Source organism: Acartia tonsa, chromosome 1, assembly GCF_053477335.1.
Source record: "Acartia tonsa isolate MP-2025a chromosome 1, ASM5347733v1, whole genome shotgun sequence".
Classification (NCBI taxonomy): Eukaryota; Metazoa; Arthropoda; class Copepoda; order Calanoida; family Acartiidae; genus Acartia; species Acartia tonsa.
This window is the reverse complement of record NC_137260.1, coordinates 50668263-50691217: the sequence shown is the minus strand read 5'-3', so window position 1 is coordinate 50691217 and position 22955 is coordinate 50668263. Positions and strand designations below refer to the sequence as shown.

Genomic DNA, 22955 nt, shown 5'->3' with positions numbered 1-22955 from the left:
ACCCATACAAATGCTTAATATCGAAGATTAAAAAAGCTCTTTCTTAAAACTTATAAGTAGGAGTAATAAGTTAGCAAATATGACTTCCTTTTTATTTAAACTTCAAACTTTATGTGGAATCTAGCCTTTAGATTATCAGTCGCAAATTTAATAGCTAAAAGTCTTGTTTTTAGGGCAAGATTGATCAATTTCGCGTAAAAAAGTTCATCGCATCTTTAAAAAAATAGTCTAGAACCCATAAATGCCAACAAGTAGTTATATTCCATGAAAGGAATCAGAATTAAATCATAAACTCTAGTTTGACGGACGGATAGAAATCTTTGTGTAAAAGGTAAAATGTTTAGCATACTCATTTTAGTTAAGAATCTACAAATCTTTTTCTTATTCTTCAGATATTTTCAGGTTTTCAGTTAAATGCATTTATAAAAAAAGTCTTTTTGTTAATATTTTTTTTTCATGCTCGTTTTGGTTCTTGTTTTTATTTTGTATACTGTTATTGGAATGGCATTTTATGACGAAACTTGGGTAAAGTTACTAGGCTGCATAAAATTTTATACTGTTGCAAGCTTATTTTTTTTACAAACCTTTGTTTACAATAGGGTTATATTCTTTTTATATTTTAGTATAGAATAAACTTAAAAATTCTATGTTATGGCCAGTTAAAGATGTCAGTAATGCACTAGTCCTTTGATTTAAACAACACATAAAATTAGTGGCGTTCACAGAGTTTTACCAGGTAAATGTGAACCTCAAGGCAGTCTCTAGCATTTTTATTTAAAGTATGTGTTAATTACCACAAGCCAGTTCATGATGAAATATTTTTTGAGAAACTTTAATTTGGTTCTGCATTTCTTGCGCATACAGAAATGGAAAACCATAAAGTGAGGAGGTTCACAAAAGTGCTAAATGATAAAATGGATTCAATATGAATAAAATCTATTTTTAACAGAGATGAACATTGACCAAGGATGTAAAGCTTTGCTTGGGATGGGTCAAAATGTTGATAGTGAGGATAGTTCCTATTCTAGTGAGGTAAAAAGGCACGCGCGGGGGGTAAAAATGGGGGTCTGTCCGACCATCAGTTCCCGTTTTTGAGGGGGTATTTGCCACCAAAAAAATGTTAGAGGGGATAAATATGGCACACTGAAACTGAGGATAAATTTGTTATGAGTGAGGTAAAAAAAAAAGATTAGATAAAACCCCTGTGCCTCCCCTCCCCCCTTGGAGGTCTTTGAGGATGACAAAATTAATCTTAGATTTCTTGAAGTTTTAGAAAGTAACAGAATGTCTGTTCGAATGAATGTGTGTCCACTAAAAAATTTTCAAACAGCTTGACCGTTCAATTAAGAAAAGCTTTCAATTGGTCCTAGTCAAGATTTTAGGCAATTAGGGTTTTGGGGGAATGACACCAACTCCGTTGAGAAAAAGAAAGGGGAGACTCAAGCTTATTGAGGAGCATAACCACCAATATAATAAATATCACTTAAATGTTTTTGAATAAAAATGAAAAATCTAGTATATGTTATGACATATATACAGCATTTGTACTATGCTTCCTTTAAGATATTCTATCCTTTACTAGAGAGAAACGTCGCTAACAACAATCTCACCTCTCTCTCTTTCTCTCTCTCACTTTTCCTCTCTTTTTCTCCATATTCCTTATCCCAATATAAATCTCTATCACTCTTTCCTTTTTTTGCATCCTCTTATACTGCAAGAAGAGAATATCCACTCTTATTCCCTGAAGATGTGAATAGAATACTATGCATAGTATGTGTGTATGTATGTGGAAAGTTCATATGTGTCAAAATTGCCTGTAGGCATGCAGAAAGGTAAAAAGTAAACATGAAGTTGGCAGATATTCTATTGAAGATGCCTCAAACCAAACCATATTCTTCATACCTCATACCTGCCTTTGAAGATGTGCATAAAATTTGTGAACATTATGTACAAAACAAAGAAAAGAATGAAAAGGTTCAAAGGTCAGAATAATAAAGTAAAGTATAATACAAGCCAAAAACAAAAACAAGTAAAAACATAAAAAATAATTCTGAAAAATTATATAAACACATATTAATTACAACCATCTCTTTAAAAAAAATGGTAAAAATTTTAGAAGCGAAGAAAAGGTAAATTGAAATAATCGATTTAGTATATACCTGGATATTATGCCAGGGAAAAAATTCTCGTCAATTTGGGTTGCTAACATGGAACTCGTTTATTGGTGTGTTTGTTCATCAAGTAAGTTGGAAGGAGATGGGGTAGGGAAGGGATAGATCTTAGCCCGCTACGAGTTTCACTTTATTAGAGTACATGATAATCTGGTGTAAGATCCAAGTTATAATAATAAATCCATGAATTCTGGTATGGACAAACACTTATAGAGTTGGTTATCGTTTTTTAGGTTATGTCTCTTTTAACAATAATCCAATAAACACATTCCCTTTGAAACTTTTGTCTTTTTGCTCACTTCTTAACCCCAAGTTAAAATTGTAGGTTAAAGTTATGCAGTATATGGGTTTAAGGGGAGCTACACTCCATTAAATATATTAGTCAGCATTGATGTTTAGATTCATAATGCTAGTTAGAGCTAGCCACAGCTTCTAGAGTGCACACCTATCTTTTGAAGCTGTTTTAAAGAGTCAGTTTTGGTTTGATCTTGCTACTGGCAAGGTCTCTTTCCTTGGCTTGAACTAAGTGTTCGCTGAGGGGTTATTGCTGCTGACTTGTAGGTAAATCCTCGTCAGTAGCCTTCGAATAAGGCTCATTAATCTCATTACTTGGGGTATAGATTATATAGGTTATAATCTATAGGTATAACATATAATTATTCATTGCTATCTGTTTAATGAAATACATAATAATAACTTGCTTATAAGTAATAAATAAAGTGATTGCAATCAAAGAATTGGTTTGTCTATGGTAAGATTAGCATTTCTATTATATAATTAACAGGAAGTCTGAACGTCTGTCGACGCTACAGTTAGGAATCTATAATACAAAGTAGCTTGATGTCTAACCGTCTGTCTGTCTAAAGCTAAGGATCTTGATAACCGACTGGGTTCTACTCTTGGGAATATACCTACAGGTAGGCTTTTTACTCGGGATGTGGGACAACGTAATTTTTTTTACAAAGTACGAACGAACGATTCTATATAGAGGCTAGGGGCGAAACCGCTAGTATTAAAAAAAGCTCGTTTGTAATACATCTTTTTAAGGTTACTACTATTAAATCAATACTTTTTTCTAAAAAGATAATTGAAATAAGATCAACTATTTCCTTCATTAAATATCTTCACTTTTCATAAAAAAAATTTACATAAAAACTATTTAAACTTACAGTATGTTTTTTTATGTTTTTTATGACAACTTATTTGAAAGCAATATTAACCCAATTATAGTTATCAGAATTTAATGATTAATGGCTTATTTTTTTCGTTTTTTAAGATGGTTATTAGAACAACAACTAAAATATTTCAGTTTTTATTCAAAAAGTGCAGTAAAATCTGAAATTTAAAACTTAGTTGTTTTAGTGCATTTTTCCTTTGCTCAAATTATCTATCCTTTACAAGAATTTCTGTAAAACTCTTCAAAGTTGATTTATAGAGCTAAAAATTGCTATACATATATTGGGGATATGTACTAGGGCATTCTTAAGTTTGAAGGCATTGTCTTAACCAGGGAGGGGGTGGCCCCCAAAGACGAGAACTGAAAAATTTCAAAATTGAGTCTCGATATATTTTTTTGTCACTATACTGCCAAAAGAATCAGTTCTAGACGCCCATAACCACTTTAGAGGTATTTTTGGTGTATGGGAACCATGCTGGTTCATATTAGAACAAATAAACGGGGGGGTCACAATTTTGACCCAAAATCTCAAAAAATGGATTTTCAGTAGTCGGCTTTGGGGGGCCAGTACTCCATCCCTAGTAAAGATATGGCTTCAAACTTTGATATGTCCTAGTACACATGTCCATATCACTCCCCCCCCCCCCCCCCCCAACCGATAAAGCTGCGAAAAGGGGCCCGTCTGTCAAGGGTTAAAGAAAATATTTTGTAAATTATTTTTATTAGAATTAAATAAAAATGGTATTAGTTTTTCATGAAACCTTGAAAGCTAAAGTACATAATTTTATGTTGTAACATAAAGACAGACGTACGGACATACCCAAATAATTAAATAGCTTAAATACTAAAAAAGAAAATATCAAGGTTGCACTTCTAAGATTAAATTTGCTATTTATTCAGCATTATTAAACTTGATTAAAATTTGATTAAACAATATATTCATATTTATTAACTTTTTTTTACGAAAAAATAAATGTATTTCTTACTTGAGGTAATTTCTAAATTAAGATTTTAAACTTGATTAAAAGTTTATTATACAATATTTTTAAGGAATTTTTCATAAGCTTTTGATGAAACAAGGATGACAACATCCATAAAAGCGAAGCACTGAAACGGTAGGACAAACGGACATTAACACTTGTATAGTGTCAGAACTGAATAATCATAATATAAATTTGTATAAGAGTCAAAGCAAAATTGTAAGTAAATTTGTTGAAAAACTGATTGATTCAGGATAATGATTATGGACATACTTACATTTTTAGGACTTGATTATAGAGTTGCTTCGCTTATTACATTATACTTTGTTGTCCCAGGAATCAATATACCAAAAATCAGATCAATCGGATGATTAGATCACATAAAAATTTGTTGTTAAAAAAGTAAAAAAAAACAACATGTTTAAAATGGACGTACGGACATTTTGGTGATGATTATAGAGTTGCTACGCTTTCTAAATCGTACCTAACTATTAAAGGAATCACCATGCAAAATTTGAAATCAATAGGACAATTCTAACATGCCTAAATTAACAAAAAAAAGCTATCCGTTACGGACGGACGGACGGACCGACCCTAATTATAGAAAAGCTTCGCTTTTAAACAAGGATGACAACATCCATAAAAGCGAAGCTCTGAAATGGAAGGACAAACGGACATTAAGACTTGTATAATGTCAGAACTGAATAATCAGAATGCGAATGTATAAGAGTCAAAGCATAATTGTAAGTAAATTTGTTGAAAAACTGCTTGATACAGGATAATGATTATGGACATACTTATATTTTTAGGACTTGATTATAGAGTTGCTTCGCTTATAATATTGTACTTTGTTGTCTAGGAATCAGTATACCAAAAATCAGACCAATCGGATAATTAGGTCACATACACATTTGTTGTTAAAAATGTTAAAAAATCAACATGTTTAAAATGGACGTACGGACATTCTGGTAATGATTATAGAGTTGCTACGCTTTCTAACTCGTACCTAACTATTACAGGAATCACCATGCAAAATTTGAAATCGATAGGACAATTATAACATGCCTAAAATAACGAAAAAAGCTTTTTAAAAAAGTAAAAAAATCAACATGTTTAAAATGGACGTACGGACATTCTGGTAATGATTATATAGTTGCTACGCTTTCTAACTCGTACCTAACTATTACAGGAATCACCATGCAAAATTTGAAATCGATAGGACAATTATAACATGCCTAAAATAACGAAAAAAGCTTTTTAAAAAAGTAAAAAAATCAACATGTTTAAAATGGACGTACGGACATTTTGGTGATGATTATAGAGTTGCTACGCTTTCTAAATCGTACCTAACTATTAAAGGAATCACCATGCAAAATTTGAAATCAATAGGACAATTCTAACATGCCTAAATTAACAAAAAAAAGCTATCCGTTACGGACGGACGGACGGACCGACCCTAATTATAGAAAAGCTTCGCTTTTAAACAAGGATGACAACATCCATAAAAGCGAAGCTCTGAAATGGAAGGACAAACGGACATTAAGACTTGTATAATGTCAGAACTGAATAATCAGAATGCGAATGTATAAGAGTCAAAGCATAATTGTAAGTAAATTTGTTGAAAAACTGCTTGATACAGGATAATGATTATGGACATACTTATATTTTTAGGACTTGATTATAGAGTTGCTTCGCTTATAATATTGTACTTTGTTGTCTAGGAATCAGTATACCAAAAATCAGACCAATCGGATAATTAGGTCACATACACATTTGTTGTTAAAAATGTTAAAAAATCAACATGTTTAAAATGGACGTACGGACATTCTGGTAATGATTATAGAGTTGCTACGCTTTCTAACTCGTACCTAACTATTACAGGAATCACCATGCAAAATTTGAAATCGATAGGACAATTATAACATGCCTAAAATAACGAAAAAAGCTTTTTAAAAAAGTAAAAAAATCAACATGTTTAAAATGGACGTACGGACATTCTGGTAATGATTATATAGTTGCTACGCTTTCTAACTCGTACCTAACTATTACAGGAATCACCATGCAAAATTTGAAATCGATAGGACAATTATAACATGCCTAAAATAACGAAAAAAGCTTTTTAAAAAAGTAAAAAAATCAACATGTTTAAAATGGACGTACGGACATTTTGGTAATGATTATAGAGTTGCAACGCTTTCTAAATCGTACCTAACTATTACAGGAATCACCATGCAAAATTTTAAATCGATAGGACAATTCTAACATGCCTAAATTAACGAAAAAAGCTTTTTAAAAAAGTAAAAAAATCAACATGTTTAAAATGGACGTACGGACATTTTGGTAATGATTATAGAGTTGCTACGCTTTCTAAATCGTACCTAACTACTAAAGGAATCACCATGCAAAATTTGAAATCGATAGGACAATTCTAACATGTCTAAATAAACGAAAAAAGCTATCCGTTACGGACGTACGGACGGACGGACGGACCGACCCTAATTATAGAAAAGCTTCGCTTTTAAAAATGTATTTCTTACTTGAGGACGAGGTAATTCTAAAATTTGAGATTTAAACCTTTAGTAAGTTTTTATTTTAGTAATTTTCCAATATATAAATATATAAAAAACAAGGATGACAACATCCATAAAAGCGAAGCACTGAAACGGTAGGACAAACGGACGTTAACACTTGTACAGTTTCAGAACTGAATAATCCTAATATAAATGTATAAGAGTCAAAGCAAAATTGTGAGTAAATTTGTTAAAAAACTGCTTGATACAGGATAATGTTTATGGACATACTTACATTTTTAGGACTTGATTATAGAGTTGCTTCGTTTATTACATTATACTTTGTTGTCCCAGGAATCAATATACCAAAAATCAGATCAATCGGATAATTAGATCACATAAAAATTTGATGTTAAAAAAGTAAAAAAATCATCATGTTTAAAATGGACGTACGGACATTTTGGTAATGATTATAGAGTTGCTACGCTTTCTAAATCGTACCTAACTGCTAAAGGAATCACCATGCAAAATTTGAAATCGATAGGACAATTCTAACATGCCTAAATTAACGAAAAAAGCTATCCGTTACGGACGGACGGACGGACGTACGGACGGAAGGACGGACCGACCCTAATTATAGAAAAGCTTCGCTTTTAAAAATATTTGATAATAAAATATATAAATTGTAATTCTTTATATTTAATCAATGATATGAATTATTGAGAATTTAGTTATAAATAATTTTTGTTAACTATAATTAGGGTCGGTCAGTCAGTCCGTCAGTCCGTCCGTCCGTAACGGATAGCTTTTTTCGTTAATATAGGCATGTTTGAATTGTCCTATCGATATCAAACTTTGCATGATGGTCTCTGTAGTAGTTAGGTACGATTTAGAAAGCGTAGCAACTCTATGATCGTTACCAGAATGTCCGTACGTCCATTTTAAACATGTTGATTTTTTAACTTTTTTAATAACAATTTTTTATGTGATAAAATCATCCAAATGATCAGATTTTTGGATTACTGATTCCTATTACAATAAAGTACAATATTATGAGCGGAGCATCTCTATAATCAAGTATTAAAAATGTCAGTATGTCCTTAAACAGAATTCTGTATTTAAGAAGTTTTGCAACAAATTTACGTATAATTTTGTCAAACCTTATATTTTCATATTTTGTATATTCAGTTCTGATCGACACTCAACAAAAGTTAATGTTCATCTGTCATATCGTTTCAGAGCTTCGCTTTTATGGATGTTGTCATCCTTGTTACAGTAGCTTTTGATAGGTTATTTAAGGAAAATATTAAAGATTGCCCCGCAGGGATAGAGCCCTCCAGCAGGGGCTAGAATTAGAAGAAAAGTTACTGTGAAAATACGAAGAAACCCGCTACTTCGTTTTCTTTATATCATCCGAAATTGTTGGCCTTGAGCTTTAGAACCTGTGGTTTGTTAAGAAAAAATAATTCTAAAAAGAATCTACAAAAAGTTTATAATTACTTCTTAAGTTAAGAATCAAAATTAAAAGTCTTTGTCAGTATTGAGCATTTTTGTCTAGAAAATTTGACATAAGGAATTACTCCGCTACGAAATATCATGTGTTATGTATAGTAGAAATATTTCATCATATCTGGGAATCGGAGGTTTTACCGGAGAGTGTGAGAGAGCATGCGCTAATGGTCACAACAATACCTTACAAACAGTCGTGTGTGTATGTGTGCCTCTAGTGTAGTTTGTAAATAGTTTATCATAGACAAATTATATAAAAACAAATAAAAAACTTGCGTTGGATTAATTTAATCAGTGATTGTTAAATAAATAATAAAGTTAGTGTTATTTTTTATGGCTATATTCAATTCAAAATGTATGATTATTTTTTATTTAACATATAACTTAAACCAGTAATATTTAGTATAAACCTGTATATTAGGTGTTCAAAGTAAGTAAAACATATCGGTTTGATACTATATTTCTTTTATTAGAAACTGTACATTAAAATACTGTATATTGAAAACTATAATCTTAGCATGAAAATTAATTTAAATCGTTTTAACATGTATAGATTATTTGTTATCATTTTTCTTCCTCCAAATAATTTGTTATAAAACACATGGACGAGCATATCCACCATAAAAAGCGAAGCTTCAATATAAAGACATTTATAAAAAATTTTGAGAAAAAAAACCTTGTATTACAAAAACTACTCTGACATAGAAACTAATTCATTTAGGAGTTTTATATGCATATTGAAGTATATATTACGCCATATGTCACAGGTTTGTGGAAGCTTTGCATCTAAAACTATATTTTAAAGGTTACTAAATCTATTTATATACATAACTTCTACAAATTTAAAGGGCATATAGGAATATAAAATGATTATTTGTATAAAATTTGTCATAAATTGATCAATTTTAAAACAAAATAACATTCTCGGTGACTAATACCAATGAATTTTGTTGAAAAACTGTTACAATAATGTCGTTGCATATAAATTTATTTACATATTAATTAACAATGTGAAGCCTTTCAAATATTTTTCTAACATAGTTTAGCTGTGGATTAATGTAAACTTAAAGTTTTTGCAGCTTGGGTGGGTGATTTGCCTTTTTTTGTCATTTGATCCCATCTTAATGTTATTTTATTTTAAAGAAAAAGAGGGGGGAGGGGGGGTGAAATTTTACGAGAAAATTATAATTAACTTATGCTGTAATTTTGGCTATGCCCTTGTCTACAAATAAAGACAATATATGACATATTTAAAATATTTCGTGTTTGTATATTTTGACCCTAGGCAGACGCATAATTTTTGTCTGCTTTTTCGTTGCATTAGAAAGCAGATTTGCTTTTTCTAACGTTTACTTTCTGTCAAATATTTTGATCATACTAAGAAGGATAGAAATGTGTCTTTGTGTCTTTATATTCGTATTTGTTCCTATTTTATTGTAAAAAAGCCCTTTGTTTGTTTTTACAGTTTTGCCTTGCGCCGCGCCATTATAATAGTTATATACATGAACAGATTACAGTATTATAGAGGAGCACAAGAAGTTGTATCTTCAGTTTTTTTGGCAAATTAAACTTCAAAGCAGTATCAAACCTTTCTGCGGTGATTCATTCTATCTTTTAAAGTAATACAATGCTTATATGTATGTCAATGTCCAGTACGAATTTGTACACGACAGGGCCGTTCGTTCATTCACAAATTTTAAAAAGATTATAAGAAGTTGAGGGCAAAAAATACCACCTTACCATTTTTTGATAAGGCCTACGACTATGTTAATTTACAAGCAGTTCATTCTCGGATCTAACTGCAAAGATTGTGAGTATTTTTCTGCACTGCACTGCAATGACTAGTATTTTTTCTTGTCAGTTTTCTCCGTATCTGAATGCGCGACGTACATGTAATCTATTTGATAACAAAATTTAAATTAGTGAAAGTGTGACGTCATCAATAAATCCTGAAATATGTACTTTGCCAAATTGCGCAAAGTTGTAGACAAGAATGGCAACGTTTGTAAAGCCTAATCGATTCGCAACTTGTCTTAATAGGCTCTGTTTATACGAGCGGATAGGTTTATAAAAATTTGAAAAAAAAACTGGGAGGGAGGTAATTTTAAATCCTAAATAGTGGAGGACCTGTCCGACTTCAAATTTAAACTTTACATATGATTGTAAACTAATCCCTATTGTATGATCAGTTGCAATAGTTGGTTAAGGCCGATAATAAATCAAAATAAACCCCCAAAGTTTTTAAGCCATTAAATCGAATTGCAGAATGTTTCCAATAACTTAGGGGTCAGTATAAATAGCATATCAATGTCCCCTCCTTTTTAAAAGCGAAGATTTTCTATAATTTGGGGTCGGTCCGTCCGTACGTCCGTCCGTCCGTAACGGATAGCTTTTTTCGTTAATTTAGGCATGATAGAATTGTCCTATCGATTTCAAACTTTGCATGGGGATTCCTGTAGAAGTTAGGTACTAGTTAGAAAGCGTAGCAACTCTATAATCATTACCAGAAAGTCCGTACGTCAATTTTAAACATGTCGATTTTTTTTACTTTTTTAACAACAAATTTTCATGTGATCCAATCATCCGATTGATCTGTTTTTTGGTACATTAATTCCTGGGACAATAAAGTAAAATGTTATAAGCGAAGCAACTCAATAATCAAGTCCCAAAAATGTAAGTATGTCCATAAACATTATCCTGTATCAAGCAGTTTTTCAACAAATTTACTTACTATTTTGGTTCAGCTCTTATACATTTATATTCTGATTATTCAGTTCAGCAAATTTTTATACAAATTTTTTTTTTATAATTATACATAGATTTAAACTATTGATTAAATTGATGATTCAAAGTCTCTGAATGTATATTATCTTAAGTCACTGGAATGCGTAAGAAAACTTACGTCTACGTGTGACATATCATATTTGCTTTTAAGCTTTGTTTATGTAAGTTTTCTTTTATGACTAGCGGCTGCGCCACTATTGTTGTAAGAAAGTCACAGAGACAGTATAGAAACCTCTCTTATCTAAGGATACATATTTAATTTCTTATACTTGAAAATGCAAGTTGGTTTTTATTACTAATCAGCTGAAAAATTTATTTCTGACTTACTAAAAATAATTAATGATTATGATATGCTGAAAATGAACTAAAAAGCAGTTGTATACACTCCGAATCCCTAACTGACCGACTCCTTCTCTGACTTACTCCTTCCTACAGAAAAGTTGTATATCTTATGCTATTAGAGTATGTTAATAGTGACAGATAAATTTACTATTTTCTATTTATTATTAGATTATATTTAGCCTGTTTTTGTATCTTTTCAATTTTCCAGCATTGATAGGGCAATGAAAATAAAATCAATATAAATTGATACATATAACATATAACACCTTGCTCCTTTTTAATCTATAATTCTGCATTGCATCTGTGACCGTTTTTGTTAATTTTAAAATTTAAATTAGTTACATGTTTTGATTACAAATTCCTTTCTGTGAAACAGCGTATAGTGACCAATAAAAAATGACGTCATAATACCATACAAATGACCATTAATAGGCCAGTATACATTGTAATTGACCAATGGTAAATTTTATACTGGCCTATCATTGGTCATTTGTATTGTATGACGTCATTTTTTATTGGACACTATACGCTGTTTCCCTTTTTGTTATGTTTTTAGGATATATGTTACGACCAGGGAAAATTAAGCAACCTGTACATTACTATTTACCTATATAGTATTCTATGGAGTAGCTTTTTTGTGATTACCTGCTGTTTGCAAATATTCAGGGATATAGAGGTAGAAAAAAGTAAGATTAATTTATCTTTCCCTCCAATCCTATTATATAAAGTAGTAAGCTTCTTTTGTCTGTAGCGAAGGATCTCGATAACTGCTTAAACCATATTGTTCTCGTTTAGCCCAGAGAAGATTTTTGCTATTTTGCCCAATAAAATAACCCCTCACCACCTAAAGTGCCCCTAGAGGCTTCTTGGGGGGGGGGGGGGGGGGGTTGAGGACGATAATTATTTATAACGTACAAGAAAACTTTACCTTTATATATTAGGATAACACAAAAATATTTTCTTTATTTAGCTTGTAACTGTTGGAAGAAAAAATATTGCACTTTTAATTCCCTATCCCCATGTCCTTGCAATTTTCAGACATTCTTAAATATGAATAAGAAATTAAACGCTGCAATGAAAAAGCCTTTAAAATCATTCAACTACAATAAGTGTGTGCTCCTTTGTTAGTTTGATGTTAGATCAGGCGATATTTTAATTAGATGTAAAGAAAAATATCGTAAAAAGCTTTGCTATAATTATGAATAACAAAACTAAAAAAGATTTTATGACGTAGTAATCTTTTAAAGATAATATTTTTGCAAACATTATTAACCCAAGTTAGGCTTTTGAATTATAGACATTTTCTGTTGAATGTGGTAAAACCTTATAGCAAAGATATCTCTTTCTTATTTCGTACACTTAAAATTCTGTAAGTTTGTTTCGTGATTATTGGCTGCTTTAAAAAATTTCATTGCTTTAATTATCTTTACTGTATTATATTTACTCTACTTTTCCATTAGATGTTGCTGCTCTACTTTTAAATTTAGTTCATAGTTTTATGGTTTTAAATTATTTGAAATGAAAAGAAATTATTACAAAAAAATGAATATTTAAAATCATTGAAATTCTAATTAACTTTTACAAGTTGCATTTTTGTTATTTTGTATCAACCCAACCTCCGGTAATTTTTTTGAACAAGTGAAAAAGAGGGGGTGGCAATTTTTGGTTCGCCTAGCCATATCAAAATGCACGGCTAGACGTCGAGGGAAAGTACATAGCCAGGCAGAGCGCAACACGGGAGGGGAGTGAAACTTATTCATTTTTGCTGTGAATTATTTTGTTGCAACGATAAATACATACATACATACTATGGTTTTGGTCGCAAGTGTAGTTTATGGTTCGCAACCAAGTACACACAACACACATTTTTACCATTTGTACACTTTTCTGTCTCATTTCAGATTTAAAAGAATGACTTAGTGCTTTAAAAAGATGACAGAACTTTCATCTTTTTGCTTTCCCCTCTTGAAACACTGGAGTTGTGTTTATTAATTTGTGAGCGAAGTTATTAGGAGTTAGTCGAGTGTGGAAAGTTGATTGGAACCGTTTAGAAAAGTCCACATAAACTGTTAAGTGAAAATTTTACATATTTAAAATGTTGTTCTCCTTGGTTCTGAGGTATTTTTAAAAATTTTATTATATATTTTATGCTATTCTAAAAGGTAGTAAGTTGTGTGTGTTTTATGTCCCGAAAGATCATGTAAACGGCAGGAACGTTGCACAACTTTCTGCGAAATTAATAAATATACTAAAAATACTTTTCAATTTAAATCTATCATTAGATATTTTGATATAGAAATTTGGTTCTAAGTAAGAAAATTTGCATACATAGTTCATATTACGTACATTCAATACAAATAAAACATTGCAAATATTTAAAGAAAATGTCTCACTTTAAAGGTTTAAAAGGTCTTTGATTCAGAGACTTCCAAGATTTTTATTTTGAGATTGGTTCAATAATGGGTTTCAAAGGTTTAAAGAGTTGGAATTGAATTTATTTTAAAACTTTAGGGGGGAAACACCTCTTTACCATCACGCTTGGACCGGACGTCTATGATTTAATTTTATATCAGAGCAAAACAAACGTCTTTATTCAATTTAAATTAAAACGAGACAGAATGATAAATTTTAATATTGAGTGGAATCACAGAAAGAAAACCTTTTAGTATGGGGATAGAATTTATATCATTGTTCATGATTAACTATTATCACAATCTATCAGTTGGTTTTCCTCTTAATGGATATAGAATACGTGGATGTATTGACATGGGAAAATTTGTCCAAGTAATAATATATCGATTTAATAAGATTTAAATTTCTTTATTTCCTCTCTACTAATGAATCCTTGTTCTATAATCATATTTATCTAAGTTTAATGAAATTTTTATTTCAGTTCCTCCATATTTTCCGTGGATATATTTTCAATGATATTGAAATCATTGTTGGTATTATTCCTGGGTAAGAATGATGTCAATGTTAGAGGTAAGAAAGGGAAAATGTGCATAAACTACATCAAACAAAGTCAACCTTAAATTTTTAAGTAACAGAATTTATGTAAGTGTGTTTCTGTGTGTAACTGCTGAACAGGTATGGTTCTCCATTACAGAGTGGTTTCTCATAGGTCCTGGGCAGGTTGATAGATATTTTCCCAAGAGAAATTGTTCTAAAAAATTTTCTCCACCAAAAAATTTCGTCTACTTTTTTTTCTAAACTAAAATTGAATATGGGGAGGGGGAGTCGACTTCTCCCCAACTCCAGTACCCCCAATATGCCTCTAGAGGCATAGCCGCTAGTTACCCATAATCTGTAATAGGAAACTCATTAAAACCTTAGACTTTTAGAGTAACTACTGCTAACACATTTTTGCTTTCATTAGTTAGTTATTTTGCTTAGGTAAGGAAATGATTTGATGTACTTTATGCACAAAAGAAAAGAATAATCTAATCATTTACCAAAATTATTTTCTTTGGCTTTAATCATGCTCAAAAAAATATATTTAAAATTTCTTAAATTTTATTATCTGAATGAATTTTCTATATAGATAATATCTTTTCCCCTTTCAACCAAAATAAATTTATCATAAGTTTTGCACGTTTTTTTGGTGTGACTATTTTTCTTTTTTTTGCATTACACATGAACGTTCTTGTTAGTGACTAATGATTCTTAGAATTAGAATTAGTAATCATCTTTGTTTATTTTGTCATATTAAGTTTCTTGTGTTAATTGTTGATTGTTCTTTACAGAAAACATCAATGTAATTTGTTTTCTTTTTATATATATTTTTGTTTAAAGGATGATGCCTATTTAAATCTAAACTTTTATTTGTCAGAATCATTCTATTAATTCAAAACTTTAGTGCTAATGTAAAATATAGAAAGTAAGTCAAATTAATAGTTATTATCAGAGTATAGAATTTTGACACGATTTAATTATTCTATTAATTTATAATTTTTAGTTCTACAACTACATATAACGTCGACGTTATAAGCTATAAGTGATTTTTTTTATAAATCATAGTTAATGAATTATATTTAGACGTCTGCAAATTCTTTAACAGATTAGTTCATATTGGTTATTATAAACTTTAATCTTATGATAAGAAATTTAAATTGTGAATAAATTTAAAATTTCTTTCATGCATGAATTATTATTTATTATTCATTAATTTGAAAAATTGTCCGCTTATGTACTTGATAGTACGTTTTATAAAGGGCGTCCAAGCTTTTTATTTTGGGGGAGGTAAAAATTTTTTAAGGGGGGGTAATTCGGTTTTTGGGGGGGTTAAATGGCGCGCGAAGCGCGCCGCAAATTTTTTTTACCCCCCCCCAAAACTTTTACCCCGGGGGTAAAATTTGCTTGGGGGGGGTAATTACCCCCCCTGAATTCTGTTGGCAGGGGTAAAATTTGTTTATCCCCCCCAAAATTTACCCCCGGAGTAAAATTTTTGAGGGGGGTAATTTAAATTTTATCAAAAATTTAGTAAATTATTTAGGGTAGGGGTAAATTTTAAATAGGGGGGGTAAAATGAAAAAAATTCGTTTGGGGGGGGGGGGGGTAATCGCCCCATTACCCCCCCCCCCCTTGGACGTCTATGGTTTTATACCTATTTATTATTTATGAAAGAAAAAATTGTCCAAAACAATTTATAACCTGATATAAAAGTAACAGGATCTGTGTGCGTGGCTGTCTGTACCGAAGGATATTCTTAACGTGGACCGATATGGTCCTTCTTTGCGATGTAACATATCATAGGTCTTGGGAAGGTTTATAACTATTTTGGGGGAGGTTAACACCACCTTCTCAAGAGAAATTGCACCTGGAAAAGAAATAGCAAAAAATTATTTCATTGTGCCGCTAGAGGCCTGTAGGGGCGTAGCCGCTGGTAACATATCGTTTTTAAAAATTTTGTAGTGATGACCAGGGTGGGGGGGGGGGGGGAATTGGGGGGCGAAATTGGGACTGATATGCACTAGTAAAGCTTAAAAGCCTCCCTCTAAAGCACTGCATTAGTTGAATATTTGTCTGTGGGTTGCACATTTTAATAAATTTTATGTTTAACCAGCCGTACTTGAATTTTGTGTTGTTTGTATTGTAATTTTGATTACACTGTGTACATATAAATCATGCATACATATTATGTTGTAAATATATTCTTTATTTTCAAAGCTTCAATAGGCAACCGCCAGCACTCTTTAATTTAGTACACAGCTGTACAGCAGCTTGAAACTTATAGGTGGATGCTTAGATAAGCTAAATATTAGAAAATGATCCATAATCCCTTAAACCGACCGCTGGACATTAAGACATTATTTTTCTGTTTTAGGACGATCAAATTTGGAGAGCGCCAAACCCATGTTGATACTTGGGAAATATCATTTAGGTAAAAGATAATAATATTTTCTTTTTTTCGTTCAAACCTTATATATATTATTTTGCATGCTTTTTTAGATTTACTGACAAATTTAGGGAGTTTTGCTTGCCCTTGGCGCCTTAAATTAAATTACTGACCGACAGACTGTCCAACCCTTCATTAAACGAACTTTTTATATATCCACTGACTTCTTTTTTCCACATTCTAATTCATTATACACGAAGCTCTACAAAGTGTCCGAAATTATGAGCCGTGTGATGTCATACAAATGAGGAATGAGAGAAGAAGTGGGAAAGGAAACCCCTTATAAAGATATGGATTTATTGACGTCACACGGCTCATTTTTCGGACACTTTATAGAGCTTCTTATACACTTTGAATTTTAAATCTAGAAGCTAATCTATAGGTGGTTGTGTCTGTTTCTCATTCTATTTTACTGCTGTTCCTCTATCTCATCTATTTATTTATCGAAGACATCAAAGGAAAGGTTAATTATGGGAAAATTTAATTTAATAGATTTTACCCAACAACCCCTTGAAAAAATTTACAACTCTGCAATTTAATCGTTATTTCATGTTTTTATTTTAGAAAGCACAGAAAATTTTGACGAGTACCTGTATGAGTTGGGAGTGAGCTATATCTTGAGAAATCTAGCTAAGCTAGCTAAACCTACCATTACTATTTCTAGGTAATAATATAACCTTATATAAAAGTAACAGGATGTTTGTATGTCAGTAAAGTAGTAAAGGATCTCGTAAAACACTGAACCCATATGGTCCTCCTGTAACGTGAAAAGTTTTTTTGTAAGGACTAAAATTAAAGATGTCAAAGCTGAATTCATCTTGTGATACTCTCTAATTAAAAGGTTTATTTTGTTTTGATCTATTCATGTCAATGCAATGTAAAGAAAAATTATAAGATTTGTACTATGTAAGTAAAAACTCACATACATGATTATAGAACATATGTATTTATTTTTATATTTTGTTTAATTGAGTGATTATCTAGCTAAGAGATAATTTGTATAGGTTCTAATTGTCCAATTAGATCTCTGTTCTAATTTGTTGGTAATCATCGTCTTTTGTATCAGTTTTATTTTCACTTTGATTAGCTTATTTATTTAGAATAAATCTGATATTCATTTGATTAGAAAAATTTCCATCTTTTCTAGTAAATTATACCGAAAAACTAATTTTCATTAAACTTTGGATCTACTGTAGTTCACGGTAAAATATTGCTGGTAACGAATATTGCTAAAAATCTATGAATTTTAAAGCCTGCTAGCTGCCAAACGGCTGAACATACAGATAATGCCCGCACACTGTTTTAAGAGGCATAAGAAGACCTACAAATAATCTGGAATAACCACAAATCAATAATGTATAATTATCTCGCAGTGCAGAGAAATGCGCGAAAAAGGTCTATTTTACGCGTTTTTTCTTCATTGAAGCTTTCCCTGTGCATCATTGGATCTTGGGTATTCCAGATTATTTGTAGGCCTTCTTATGCCGCTTAAAATGGTGTGCGGGTATGATCTGTAAGTTCAGCCGTTTGGCAGCTAGCAGCCTTTTAAATTCATAGAATTTTTGCAATATTCGTTACCAGCAATATTATACCGTGAACTGCACTAGATCCTAAACTTTTTATAATGCCCATGAAAAAAGACACTATACTGGCTTACCATTACTCAATTAGAATTTATACTGGCCTGTATTAGTAATTTAGTCTGCGTATTGGCCTATCATTGGTCATTTGTATTGAATGACGTAATTTGTGTGTTTCTAAGCTTTCTACTTTGTCTTATACGGCGATTATGTTTTTGCTCGTTAAAAACAAGAAAATACATTGGTGGTCATATATCTAAATTTATTTGATAAAAATCTGTTAAGAACCTGTGATGAAAATAATGAAAGTTCTGGGGCCACCTACCCCCCTGACTCACCAGACTGTGATTGGAGAATATACACGGAGACCCCATTCAAGACACATACCATTAGATTTAAATTAGACCAGCAGGTACTTTTCATTTAGTATTTGTACTTTTTGATCCACCACGACTTGATATAGCACCCCCCCTCTCCCACAACAAGTGTTATTTGCGGTTTCCCACAAAGTAACTAGTCAAGCAAAGATACACTTGTCTTGTTTTTGTATATTGGGTTATATTAGGTTATATTGGGTGCAAGGTAGCCCCGCAGGGTTATAAGACCTCTGGTATAGGCCCTACAGGGTTAAGGCACACTGCAGGGATATTCATAAAAAAAAGGTTCTATGCTCGGTAAGTACTTTGAGCGAAAGTACTATATTATTTGTCATTTAACATGCAACATTATGAAAAAGTAATTTGTACTGTTACAATGTGTAATATTATACTGTGGTATGCTCCTTACTTTACCCAGCTAAAGTGTAGCTTCGCGCCTCCAGCTCTATGTTGTTTTATTGATCCCCTTGAACTGCGGGAGCAGCCGTTGTAAAAATCCCCCCATTTAATTCATTATGTTGTTTGTCTGCCAACACAACCGTAATTACGAACCCCCGAGGCTAAGTCGGGGCCAACTCCCACAATACAACTCTATAATAGATTAATATTGCTGCGTTACTTGTGGATGATATTTTCCTTGTTCAATTAGAAAATTTGGCTCTACTTTACAGTAAGCTTCTTAGAAGTTCAGGGAAGGTTTATTTACTATTTTGGGGAAGAGTACCTCTACCCTTTAAAGACAAATCGCCTCTGAAAACCTCCCCTTACCTTCATGTTCTCCCATAATAATATCCTATAAAATATAGTTGTAATTTTTTTTGCCTGAAGCGAACGATCTCGAAACTAGTAGTCTGCATTAATTGTACTTTTCAGAAAAGCTTTAAGAATGTCTTTTGGGGTTTTCAGGCTATTTTCAGACCCCCTTCACCCTCCCCTAGAATATAGGGGCTATGCATCTAGTTTTAGATGAAATAAAGACGTGTTAAAATGTAATATGATGAAAAGATAATTACAACTGAAAGCATCTCATGATAACTTGTAAATTAACTTAATCTATGTAATTATAGTATTATAATAGCTAATATTCTTTTAATCTCAGGATTTACCATTACTCTTTACAATTAGACATATTATAGTAGTCTACACTAAAAAAAATTCCAAAATATAATTAAAAAGTTTAAAAATTGGTTTGGTATTTTCCAGTAAGGCTTCAAAACAGGTTAATATCCCTGGATTAGAACCGTTTCTCACCGATACTGAAAGTGAAAAATCATGTATAGCATCGTAACACAGATAGTTTTCTTAGAAGCCTCTAGGAGCAAAGCTGTTAGTTGTGATATTTAATAAACTACAGTTGAATAATATTTAATTATTTTGTTTTCTTACTTTTGTAGGTAGATGATTATACAATGGATGGAAGATCTACAATATCTATATTCAATATTCAAGATGAAAATACATTAATAGAACATCAGGTACTAGTACAGGGATAAAGAGATAGGTCAATGGAATATAAATAGATTTTACACAGCAATTATTTAGTCTTAAACTTTAATCTTCGATAGACTTTTTGCTTTAATAATTAGGTACTTTTTAAAATTTTTTATCTTGCGTTGGTGTTGTAATATTTACATTTAGGGAAAAATTACGTAATTGCTTATTTGTCGTTGCTAGCGGCTACGCCATTAGACATTAAAGGGCGCTATGGTTACTTGAGAGAAATAAAAAAATTCTGTAGGGGGGGGGGGGGTCTCATGATGATTTCTCTTGGAAGGGTAAACATGCCATTCCCCATAATAGGCATGAACATACCCTAAACCTATAAGTAGCTTCACTTTAAAGGAGAACAATATTGATTTAGCAGTTAGCGAGATCTTAAGGTACAAACAGACATATAGAAATACAGACAGATAAACATTCTTTTATTTTATCTGGTATTGGTCGGCATTGTATTACATAAAACCAAAGAAAAAACAGTGCAAACTTGGACAAACTTTGACCGCTAACTTTCGTAATTACACAAAAATATTATATATATATGAAAAGAAAAGTTAATTATAATGTAATAAAAAATATTTAAAATCTACAACCAACAATCAGTTTTTTTTTTATTAATTATTGTTAATATTATCCCTGCCCTAAGATTATTTGTTCATTTGGCCGTGATGCTTCGTATAAATAGAATTGAGTGACAAACGGACAGTCAGACGGACCATATTTAAAAAGTAGTACTCAGTAGTCCAAAGCAGAGTAATCTTCTTCTAAAAGTTAGATTAATATTTTGTTTTAAAATTATATTTGTTTTGTTAAATTATAAGAACCAAAGGTGGATTCTTTAAAAACTTTTGCCTCACTCAAAATTCTTTGCCTCACTAAAATTAGTGAGGCTCGCTAAAAATTTAGAGGGGATAATTTTGCCTTACTATTTTAGTGAGGCAGTGTGCCAAAATTTTTTTTGAGAATTCAACTCAGTTGTATCTGCGTATAATTTCAATCTTCTCTTTAGATTTGCATAAAAGATTAGAATATACACTGAATAAAATTTCAAATAACACTTTTAAAGATTCTTTTTAATCTACCTCTTTATTCGAATTAGGTTTTGTATTTAAAATTTGACGTATTATCAGAAATATAAAGATATGAAATACAAATAAAAGAATAGTTTTACAAAATAAAACAAAAAAAATCCGTAAAAGCGAAGCTCCTTGGGGCTCAGGATAACACTAGTTAAGTAATAATTTTTGCTTGGAAATATTTAATTTTATTTTATTTTATTCCTGATTATAAAAACCATTAAATAATTTGTACATTAAAAAGATGAAATGTAAGATGCGTTTTTTTATTTAAGATTGGAGACGTCAATACAACGTTGATAAGAGAATTTGACGAACAAAAAATGAAAGGTAAAACTTTTTGGCAATTTTGTTCTTACAGAAAGTTGACCAATTACAAAGAGTTGGAAAATATTTTGTCTATAATTATCTTAGGTTAGGTAAGGTAATGGATATGTGGATATTGTGACAGGGGAATGTTTCTCGTCAATTTAGGTTGCTATTATAGTCGTTTCTCCATGGTTAAGGGAGGGGATGGGGTATCGTTATGTTATCCGGATAGAAGAAACATTTTATCAGGGTATGTGAGAATCTGTAACAATATCCACGTATTCTGTATCCATTAGTGAGTTAAGGTAAGGTTAGGAGAACTGCAGGTACAAAGCCTGCAAGATTAGATTTCAAAACAATTTTTAAACATTGAACTAGATAAGGAAGTAGCTGTGTGTGTGTTGGGGGGGGGGGGGGGGATTGTGGTCCGCTCTTCGAAGGATTAAATTAACTTCTCTCTTGAATAATTATATAATATTATCATCAAACTTATTTTTCCTTTCAAAACTTAACACAAAAAGTTTTGGTTATTGGTCGGTTTGGAATTTGGTAGTGTTTAGATAAATAACTTCAAGTCACTCTGCTCACACAATTTAAAATTAGATTTTCATTGAATGTTTTATTTTTAATCTCTGTCATAGTCGATCTCTCATCACATTTGATTAATGAATCAGGGTTTTTATGTGTTTTAGATCTCAGTTTTCTTATATTCGCGAGGTTGGTTGCGGTTGCTACTTCATCTTTTTTTCTTTTTGAATAAGCACAGCTATTATAAAAATTGCTTGAGTAGGGTGGCTGTACGAGTCTAAAGGTGGCTAAGGCTGAGTCAGACTTAGATTAGCTAAGGCCGTGGGTATTTAGGGACTTGTGAGGCTTTTGGTGGCTGAGGCTTACTGGGTGGCTTAGTAAGTGGCGTGGCTCACCATGAGGTGGCTTATAAAGCCGCGCGGCTGACGATTGCTGTAGCTGCCAGGCCCTGATAAATTGCATCGTAAAATTGTCTTCTTTTTCAGTAACCCTGCTGGTAAATGAAGTTACAGCCTCTTCAATATTTCCAAGATTAAGAGAAGAAAAGAAAAGATCAAGCCAAGAACCGTTCACAAACTAAAAAAATAGTTACTTTTACCATTTCCGCGTGATAAAGGAATATTAAGCGTACTTTCTGAGTTGCATTAACGATCAATCGACATGTATGAGTTGTAAAGTAGTTTTGCTTCCCAAAATATAGACTTTTCTGTTGTTTCGTAG

General features: G+C 31.6%; 1 protein-coding gene across 2 annotated transcripts; it reads left to right on the top strand.

Annotated features, from left to right (window-relative positions):
• The first annotated feature begins 13371 nt into the window (after positions 1–13371).
• LOC145323245 (fatty acid-binding protein-like) lies at positions 13372–22947 on the top strand. 2 transcript variants are annotated; one of them, XM_080165694.1, is made up of 8 exons: positions 13372–13591; positions 14367–14431; positions 16797–16853; positions 17433–17532; positions 18734–18860; positions 20220–20300; positions 21674–21728; positions 22721–22947. In XM_080165694.1, the coding sequence occupies exons 1-8, from the start codon at positions 13569–13571 to the stop codon at positions 22813–22815; spliced, it is 603 nt and encodes a 200-aa protein (XP_080021820.1). In that variant the 5' UTR covers positions 13372–13568; the 3' UTR covers positions 22816–22947. The 2 variants fall into 2 exon arrangements, with proteins under 2 accessions (XP_080021820.1, XP_080021815.1); XM_080165689.1 differs by having other exon boundaries at positions 13373–13591; positions 14367–14455.
• Positions 22948–22955: the final 8 nt, after the last annotated feature.